Source organism: Urocampus carinirostris, chromosome 4, assembly GCF_059441175.1.
Source record: "Urocampus carinirostris isolate Australia breed hairy pipefish chromosome 4, RoL_Ucar_1.0, whole genome shotgun sequence".
NCBI classification, from domain to species: Eukaryota; Metazoa; Chordata; class Actinopteri; order Syngnathiformes; family Syngnathidae; genus Urocampus; species Urocampus carinirostris.
In genome coordinates this window covers 27,380,939-27,391,063 of record NC_142352.1, presented here as the reverse complement: position 1 = coordinate 27,391,063, position 10,125 = coordinate 27,380,939, and the positions used below count along the sequence as shown (strand labels likewise).

The window sequence follows — 10,125 nt, the reverse complement described above, 5'->3', positions numbered from 1 at the left end:
TTTTCATTGCACAACTGCTATTTAATGTCAACAAAAACAACTTTGGGATTACATTCATAATTCCAAAGGTGAGAACCACCAGGAAAAGTAGATAGATAGATAGATAGATAGATAGATAGATAGATAGATAGATAGATAGATAGATAGATAGATAGATAGATAGATAGATAGATAGATAGATAGATAGATAGATAGATAGATAGATAGATAGATAGATAGATAGATAGATAGATACTTTATTCATCCCCTAAGGGAAATTCACATTTCCAGCAGCATCCCTGAGCTGAGAACAGTACAATAATAAAGCCAAAAGAATACAATATACAAATACCCAGTGTGACGTGCAAATGCCCACTGTAGCGTGTTATATAGAGTAACTAAATAGTGCTACACAGAATACATATTGCAGTAAGATTCGGTAATATCCAATGTAGGTGGTGTGGTTTAATGTGGGCCTTTACTCTGCCGGGTGGAGTTAAAGAGCCTCATGGCATGAGGAAGAAAAGATCTCTTCAGTCTGTCCGTAGTACAAGACAGTGACAGCAGTCTGTCGCTGAAACTGCTCTTCTGTCTGGAGATAATGCTGTGTAGTGGATGCGATGGATTGTCCATGATTGACCTCAGTTTTTTCAGTGCTCGTCTCTCAGCTACTGTTGTTAGGCTGTCCAGCTCTTTGCCCACAACAGAGCTCGCTTTCCTAGCCAGTTTATTGAGACGAGAGGCAACACGCTGCCGGTATGTGTGTGTCTGTGTGTGGAGTCAAGCTTTGGAACGGTTTGCAAGACGGGATCAAACTGTGTTCAACTATTCACTTGTTCAGGTTTAGATACAAAGAAACATTCCTGGCGGAATACAGAGATGAGGAGGTTTGGGTATGAGTGGTGCGGGAGATTGGGAATAGTGCGTCTAGTTAACTTTGTGTTATTGTTGCTATTGTTATATCATAACTGTTATTATTAATACCATTACAATTGTTGTTATATAATTGGTGTATTTGGTGGGGAAGATGAAGGGGTAGGGAATATAAGCATTTGCTTCTTACTACCCCTTTTTGAACATATTATGTAACATTATTTGTTGTTGAGTTATTGTTTTTGTTCTGTTTTTATTTTGATGTTCGAATAAAGTTTTAATTCATTCATTCATTCATTAAAACATTTGCTATATTTGACAAAAATGTAATTGCATTGTCTATCTATTTATTTTCAATGACCCTTATTGCAATTCAGTTCGCTCCATTAGGTCCACCTTTGACCATTTCATCAGCAACTGTGATATTACAGTGAACCCTTGTTTATCGCGTTTGTCATGTTGCAAAAAGAACCTGTTAATGAGGAACCTTTAACGTTTTACAATTACTCTAGTATACAGTGAGATACATTTTCCTTGTCCGGAAGATTTGATTGACATTTTGGGTTTTAAAGGAATCTAAAATTGCAGGAGAATTTGCACGTACGCAGCGTAGGTTTCCTTAACTGTATTACCAACGTGTACATACAGTATTAAACCACATCGTTATTGATGCATTGGTGGAAAAGAAGGGGAGAGACTGTTAAGCCAATGGTAATTCAGAACACTAAGCACAATCAGTAAAGTAGTTAGACCATCAAATGCAAACCACGTCATAGCAAGGGTTCAGTCTTTACACACTTATATATCAACAATATATAAAAAGATGGAGTCTGTTTAGATATTTTGATTAAAATGTTTTGCAAATAAAAGCAAAATTTAGTTGAATGCAAAACAATACAAAGTTATTGTATTTATAAGGTTTAAACTATACCATACTCAGAGGATGTAGTAATTTTTAAAATGATATGAATCCTGGCAGTTGTAAAATACTAACTGGTAATGTTATCCAACTCATTTCCAAATCATTGTCCAATCAAACACTATGACATTCCATGTGAAGCTATTATCCAAAATATATGATGTAAGTCATGAAAATTAAATTAAATTGATGGGAAAAAAATAATATTCATAATTATTTTGAATTATTTTAATGTGAATTATATGCAATTTCTAATTGTCTATGTTTAAGAATTGGGGGATTTGAGATTAGACAACATTTTGATGCTGAAAATAATATTTTATTGATAGCATCCATTCCATCCATTATCTGCACCGCTTATCCTCAATAGGGTCGCGGGGATGCTAGAGCCCATCCCAGCTATACTCGGGCAGTGGGCAGGGCACATCATGAACTGGTTACCAGCCAGAAGCAGAGCACACAGAGACAGACAACTCACCTGCTCAGTCACACCTAGGGACAATTTGGCCCTTCCAATTAACCTGACATGCGTGTTTTTGGAATGTGGGAGAAAACACCCGCAAGCACGGGGAGAACATGCAAACTCCACACAGGAAGGTTCGATCTCATGACCTCAGAACTGTGCCGCACATGTAACAACTGCGTTGCCGTGCTGCCCCATTGACAGCATTTTGGTGTTAATATTTGTTTTAAAGAAGGGAAACACTGCTTTGAGCATATCTTTATTGTGTTGACCATCACACGTTCACTTATGCATGATCATAACAACAATAGCAATACAAAATTTTCTAGCTTACTCTTGTATTACAGCAATTTTTTGGTATGCCGGAAAATCAATCACACAAATGTTTGACGATAATTACCCCTCAAATATATACAATATTAGGCACATACAATTACTTCAAATTACTTAATAAAAACAAAGTACTTAATAAAAACACACAAAATATCACATTTTAGGATAGAAATATAGCTTCAGTGTCATTATATCCATATTATACTGGATTATAAATATAAACAGTTTAAGCTCATATGTGTTTCATTCAGAGTCACAGGATAGCAGCGGGGCACAAAACCACATACGTGAACATTGGTAAAAAATTTCTTCACAACAATATTAGCTGCATGACTTCAATTTTGATTTCCTGTACATTACATTCTGACAAATCATGCCCTTCTTGTGAGACATGTGTCTTAAAAAATGCCATATACATACCGTAATACTGCGAAGAGTATACATTATGTCAATGAAAAGTAATTTGATTTAGTGTATTTCTCGTGGAAATCTTGCGCCACAATTTCATCATCCAATGTTGTTGCTTCGAAAATGCATGTCCATGTAGTCCAGGAGTTACTGAAAGGCAGACATTTTCAGAAGGCCGACAGCCGGATTGTACAATTGCGTTTTGCAATTCCAAAATTATCCTCTTCCTGTTTTCTGCAACACACTTAACAATAGATGCTACCAAAGAGCCCATCAAGTATGAAAATAGTGGAGTAAATAGCTTTTCAGGAAATAATGTTTTTCTCTTGCTATCTTGCAGGCCAAGGATTCACCTTTGCATTTACTTTTTAAGGGATACCCTATCCTTCGATTTTCACTGGAAAATCTGACTTGTTAACTGTCCTCCCACAGACCAGATGTTGATAATAAGTCAAGGAGCAGATGAGGACAAATGTGATTTGAAATGCAGTATAATGCATTTGAATAATAGCGCATGCTGTACTCTGATAGCTATTGTGGTTCGATATTTTCCCTGTCCCATATTATTCGTTGTTATTTATCCACTCAGTCTTCACTGCGCATCAAGTGGCCGCATTGTAGCCCTGACCTGGCAGCGCTTGTGTTTCATGGTAAGGCCGTACTCAGGCGTCATGTCCAAGAGCTCACCAGGCATGGTGAGGAAATGCAGCCTCTGTACGATAATGGCCAGGAAAAGGAAGACTTCGTGCCTCGCAATGACTTCGCCTATGCAGCGACGCTTGCCAAGGCTGAAAATCATCACCTTTTCACCCTCCTGCTTATTTAGCTCGGTACCGTCCTCATTCAAGAAACGCTCCGGGTTGAAAGATGACGGGTCTTTCCAGGTCTCCCTGAAAGATGCAGCGTAGATATCATGCTCACTTTCAATTCAAGCTGAGAGCTAAAAGTGTTAGCATTCTACTTACGGGTCATGATTCATTTGCCATTGGTTGATAAAGATGCAGGTGTCTTTGGGAATGAAGTAGCCATTCAGAGATGTGTCCTTTGTGGTGCTGGAAAGACAGAAAATTAAACCATTAATCGAAATGATACTTTTGTAATAGTATAGTATATCTGCAAATGACCCCTACCAGTGGGGGATAGTAAATGGCACGAATGAAGAGTGACGGAAGATTTCAAGCATGAAGGCCTCCAATAAGGGCAGGTTAGTTTTGTCGGATAAAAGTGGAGAGCGTTGAATTCCCACTTTGTTCTCTGTGAAAGGAATATAAGTGTTTTATAGTGTACCTGCAGTTGATGCAGTAAGGAGAATTCCACTTCCTGGGACTTACTCAGTTCTTGATAGAGCCTCTCTTGAATCTCTGGATAAGCTATCAGGTACATGGTGGCCCAGGACAGGGCAGTTGAGACAGTGTCAAAACCTGAAGAAAAATAGGGTTAGATTTATTTATTACAAAGTTAACTTTTTATTGCAGGGCATTTGTAATGCAAAATAGACAAACGCCACAAAATCAATTGATCCTCGGATATTTCTAAAGGTTTAAGAATAACACTATAGGAGCTCTCCTGTTATGTGGCCTCCGCTGAGTAGGGTGTTTTAATTAATCGTGACCACATACAAAATCTTTAAAGAAATTCGGGGATTTATTAAGTGACCAAATGGTTCTGGTGGCCAGGGGAACCATAGCTGAATATGATGTTTCCTTGCAGAAGTTTTGACATACCAGCTTACCGAAATCTCTAGTAGCATCAACATCATGAACACCCGCCTCCCTCAAGCTTCAAGAGATGAGTCTCCGGGGATATTCGGTGACCACCCTAACCACTGGAGCTCCCCAGTTTCCCCTTTACGCAATCTCCCAAAAATCTTAAATTGCCATGTGACTGCCCTAATGCTGAACATCATAAATATTGTACACCCTCAGATCTCCTGTAGCTTCATTCTGTCAACTGGAGAGTGACACCAAGTAGCAAAAATATGTCCTACACCAGCAGATTATGCACATTTGAAAAGCAGCTCCAACCAACCTGCTCCAAAAAGGTCGTTGACGATCCCTACGACCTTGCCATCTGACACCTGGAGGTTGGAGTTCTCGTCCAGCTTCCTATCCTCACAGTGGTCGATGAGGGAGTCAGTAATGTCACGAATTTTGTCCTAGAAATGTAATGGATTTGACACGTTTCGTAAATTGGTGAACATATTTATCATTCAGCATGTATAATAGTGGCAGTAATGATAAAACTAATAGGTGCAAATATTCATACACTATAGACATGGACATTAAAACATTTGTATTACTTATTTAAATTAAGTTTTGTAAAGCAGTGTTAAGACATTAGATCCCAAAGTAACAATCAAATGATCATTTAATTTTCTGAATACAGGATACATGTACATGTTTTTGGAGGTAGGGTTGGAGGGTGTCTACCGTGATTTCGAATTAGTGTCTGGGTAAGATATGGCATCTTTAACTTCAGTTTATTTGTGATTATCTGTTCTCACACCCTCTTTGTCATACATCTGTTCCTAATGTAAGGGTTAATAGTATTGCTGATCACTGTAAAAATCCATGAAACTGATTACGCATAATACGATATACAGGTCTTGATAAACTCCTTGTTACCTTATTAAAAGTGGCATAGTGGTCAACCACGATCTTCCTTACAAAGTCATTGAAGCGGTTGTTGAGTCTCACAAACGCCCTCATGGTGGCACTTGGCAGGTACTGGAGAGCCGGGATGAAATCAGCGGGGTTACCGCTGCCCACCACTTGGCTGAACTCATCACTGAGGTTCACCAGGCTCAAAAGTTCTTGGTCGTCATGATCATAGCGGCGACCGAAGCACATACCACAGATGACGTTGGCCACGGACACCACGATGAAGCGATAGGGGTCAAAGCTACCTTCAGTCTTCATGACATTTTTGATCTGCTTTACCAGATACTCTCCTTCTTTGCAGATGTGCTCCTCCAACATGCAAGAGTACTGGGAGGAGGTGCCCTCCAGGGTGGCGAATGAGCGCAGGGCGCTGTAAGCCAACTTCCTGCGGGCCCGCCACACTCCTGCTTTATCTGTGCTGAATGCCAGACTTTCACCGTCGTTGACGAAGCGGAAGGTGTAGAGGTCAGGCCTACCCGCAAAGTCTTCACCTTGTTTGATTAGCGCTTGCCGCACTGTCTCGCTGCCGCTCAGCACCACCACGGGTCGCATTCCAATCTGGATCTTAAACACGGGGCCGTAGCGCTTGCTCATGGAGGTTAGGCTCAGGTAAGGGTTGTTGCCCACTTGTAATACGTTGCCAATAACTGGGAGAGGCCAAGGCCCCGGAAGTCGACGGAGCCCCTCGGGGATATCGCTACGGAAAAACTTGAGCAGCAGGTATACCAGACACAGCGTGGTCACAGCCACCAAGCTCTCTGACACAGACACGGCCCCCACCAATGGCAATATCATGAGCACCATGGTAACGTCCTTATAATTTCTTGCTGCAAATTCAAAGAACCTGGAAATGTAAAAGGCAGAGGAATGTTAGGGCAGACGGCTTGTGCACCACCTCAACTATCTGTTTTGGAGAAACATTTCCTGCTGCATTATGTTTTGTATTGCATGTTGTGCTTTTAATGTTAAACTTAACAACATTGGGGAAATTGGAGGAACAATAAAAGATCTGCAACTATACTCTTCATATAAGTAAGCGTATACACAGTATCTACTATTGTGCAAAAAATCTTACCTTCAAACAAGTAGATGTGCCAGGCAATCCAAGAGTGTCCCAAAATGTCAAAATACAGCTCAAACCCTAGTTCACATGTCCCCAAAAGAGAGAATGGGCTTCTCTTTTATAGTGTGCTCCTCCACTCCATTGGTTGCAGCCCGTGATGTAATCACCCCTCCTTCTGTCTGTCATGAATGAAGTGTAGTGCGCTCTAAGGTGTGTATGTGTGTGTGTTTCTGATTACATGTGTGATTGCATGTTTCAAAATGCTTTCCAATGCAAAGCGGCAGGCAACAAAGCTAGATTCATTCATTGCTTTGTTATAGACATTTCTCAAGTTAATGAAGTCATCATCTGCTCATAACTTATAAACAACTGTTGAGTGAAGTCCTCTTTATGTGAGGGTCAACCCAACTATAAAAAAAAAGGAAACATACTCACAATACTCACAAGAAAATAATTACACGATGATGAGAAAATAAGATGTAATATTAATAAAAGTTGTAGCCCAGGAGTTAAAAAGTCACACTATCCTTACAATACATTTGTGATTTTGTGTTACAAAAGAAATTGGATATTTAGCCACTTACCATTTCCTTTGACGTTCACTGCTTGTTTACTGGAAGTATTCACTAGTAATAATGTAGCTTTTGAAGTATGTTATGGTCAATTTGAGGAACAGTGGTGTAAAATTGGTGTCTCTTTTAGTAACATGAGGTACTTCTAAATTGACCAGAAAAGGTTGCATTGTTGTGGAAGAAATGATGAAAGCACAAGGCTGTGATGTTACCACAATAATGTAATGGTGGTCTGGTGCTCATGCCTGGCAGAGGTTTGGAGTAAATCTGCGTTGGGGCGCGTTGGGCTTTATTTCTTTACAGAGGCACTTACTTCACCTCAGTATTAAAAATGAGTTTTTTTCCAATTGTAGGCGTATACAAGGCAGATCCAATTCATGATCATACAGATTTGGCAACTAACGTGCCTTAAAGTTGGTGACAATATAGCATCACATTGTTCAGGAAAAAAAAGGTGAGGAGGTGCATGATAACAAATCATTCAACGCCAGACATTTCTCTCGAATTGGAAGCCAGACCGTTTTTGCCATTTTGACTCATTTTTGAAAGTCTACAGAAACTGTAGATCTGTAGCTATATAGACATAGGACATGTCAATAGAGAGTTTGAACACTCATCTTTCATTAGAAAAACAGGATGTGTCTAGCTCTTACCATAGTTTGGTAAACAACTGTTGAACATTACAAAGTTTCTTGAAAACAATAATTTCCATGAAAAGTTATAAAAACTACTTTTTGTAAAAGGATGCCTTTCAAGCATTTTAACTTTCACTTAAGTGCTTTTTGTTGCATTTTTGATACCTCTAACATCCGAACAATGTTGTCCATAAACACAATGGCACTTTGCTTGCAAAATAACATTGTTCTTACAAAAACCCTGAATTTATGCATAAACGCTGCATGGACTTGGCAAGAACTTTTCAGCGCTCTATGTTGCCTGAAAGGTGATCACACGATTTCGGTCACCATGACAGTCGCAAACCTGCACACGTGCACAACATGTCATCACTCACTGCCTGACGATGACGAGGTTACGTCAATCTTTTTTTGAAAGAAAAAAGTTCGGTTGAAGTGTTAACTGTCTATACTTATCCATATCTCCGCTACCCTCACCATGCTACTACACCCACTCGCTATATGGGGCTGCCTACAAAATCTCAATCACCGGATACTGGAAGCAACATTAGGAAGCGCAGGCTTCCTGAATGTGTGGACAAAGATCTGATCATAATTACTCATGCTATCCAATGGTGATTCATCATACTGAAATCATCTCCAGAGGCTTGATAGTTACTGATGAGCAGCGCCAAACACTTTATTATAGTTTTTTTTTAAATACAACTAAAACAAAAAAATCCATATTTTTACATTTTGACACTCACGGCCTCTGTAAACCTATTTATATGGTATGGCATTGAATAGGTTACGATTTGTGACAAAATTATATCCCATCGTGCAGGAAAAAGGTGCAGATGTCTATGAAAAAAAAAACAAGTTGAAGACAAAAAGAGTGTGAAAAGAATTTTGCAGCCATTCTAATATTAAAGCATCTAAAGCTATTACGGCATAATAATATCAGTTGTGCTCAAAGGCTTATACAACCAAAGGGACTGTAAAACTAGGAACACAACTGTGCAAACCACCATTTTCCACTAGTTGGCAGGAAAAGGTTGGGCTCTTTTATTAAAAAAAGTTGCGGTTGCTTGTTAAAGTAATCTTTGGTCAGCAACTTACGTCACTCACAACTGATGTTTTTCTTACATAATAATAACAAGACATAATTATTTTGTGAACTGCACATTTTGGCCAAAGTAAAGATGGATTGTTGAGGTGAGAATGGGCGCGGGGGTCAAAAAGACTCAAATCAATCCCGCACGTGGCGTTTAGTGGTGCACGAGGTGGAGCTCTCAGGGAGAAAGTGACAACATCTACCACCCAGGCAGTCCTAAGTCCTGATAAAGCACTCAGGTCGAATGCCATCGCGTGCTAGTACCTGTTACACCGAGTTAAACATTGACCAGTTGCGTGAGAGAGCAGCGATCAAACCTTTGAGGTAGTGATGGAGGGGGTGTGGGGTGCTACAGAAGGGAGAAACTGCAGGGGCAAACCAGTTCAATACAGTCACTTATTATTTTGTATTATCACATCTGTAGTTTATAGTGTACCTGGAGTTGATGCAGTGAGAATTCCACTTCCAGGGACTTACTGAGTTCTTGATAGAGCCTCTCCTGAATCTCTGGATAATCAGTAGCACTGGATGTAAATTATATAGTCTTTTTAAAAGTTTCAAAAGTTAAAAAATCTTGCAATAGTAAAATAGATGCTTTTATGTTAGCAGAGAAATTTCATTTAAAAATACTTAAAAAAAGGATCACAGTTCCCTTAACTGCCTGTGTCGTCGGGGCACCGATGAGTATGCAACTGACTGACTTGACAGTTTTCTCCACCGTTGACGGTTCCAGGCTGGTTTTTGGCACCAGTTCATTCCCAATGTTATCGGTCCAGTTTTTTTCTGGTCTTCCACCGCTCCTAATACTACAAAGAAGCAAAAAATCTTAAAGGTTATTTTAAGATGTTTTGTGTGTCACACACAGAAACACAACTAAAGAAGATATTTTGGGAGTCCTTTGCCACATGGATCGCAATTCAAACCAGTGCTGAGTTTGAGGCGAGCCCAGAGAACCGCCTTGATTATCTGAGGATTAAAGGAACAATGTGTATTATTTGACCCCTAGATACCCCTGTAAGTTTTAGTGAAGCGCAACAAGTGCTAGACAGCCCAAAGAAGAATACTAACTATGCAGACTCGAAATTACCAAATGCACCATTTCAATTTTACATTTTTTGCTCAGCCTT

At 39.6% G+C, this 10,125-nt stretch overlaps 1 protein-coding gene across 1 annotated transcript; it reads right to left on the bottom strand.

Moving 5' to 3' along the window:
• Positions 1–2,480: 2,480 nt before the first annotated feature.
• On the bottom strand, positions 2,481–6,812 carry cyp1a (cytochrome P450, family 1, subfamily A). Its single transcript, XM_088334007.1, has 7 exons — positions 6,711–6,812; positions 5,600–6,479; positions 5,004–5,130; positions 4,307–4,396; positions 4,106–4,229; positions 3,941–4,027; positions 2,481–3,865 (listed from the first exon to the last, which is right to left on the bottom strand). Exons 2-7 carry the CDS (start codon positions 6,437–6,439, stop codon positions 3,568–3,570), a joined length of 1,566 nt encoding a protein of 521 aa, XP_088190133.1. The 5' UTR covers positions 6,440–6,479; positions 6,711–6,812; the 3' UTR covers positions 2,481–3,567.
• Between the last annotated feature and the right edge of the window lie 3,313 nt (positions 6,813–10,125).

Coding starts and splice junctions, on each gene's coding strand:
- cyp1a (XM_088334007.1), bottom strand. CDS start 6,439: ATGGTGCTCATGATATTGCCATTGGTGGGGGCCGTGTCTGTGTCAGAG. Junction 4,230..4,306: donor GAGGCTCTATCAAGAACTGA/GTAAGTCCCAGG, acceptor TTCCTTTCACAG/AGAACAAAGTGGGAATTCAA. Junction 3,866..3,940: donor TGGCAAATGAATCATGACCC/GTAAGTAGAATG, acceptor TGCATCTTTCAG/GGAGACCTGGAAAGACCCGT.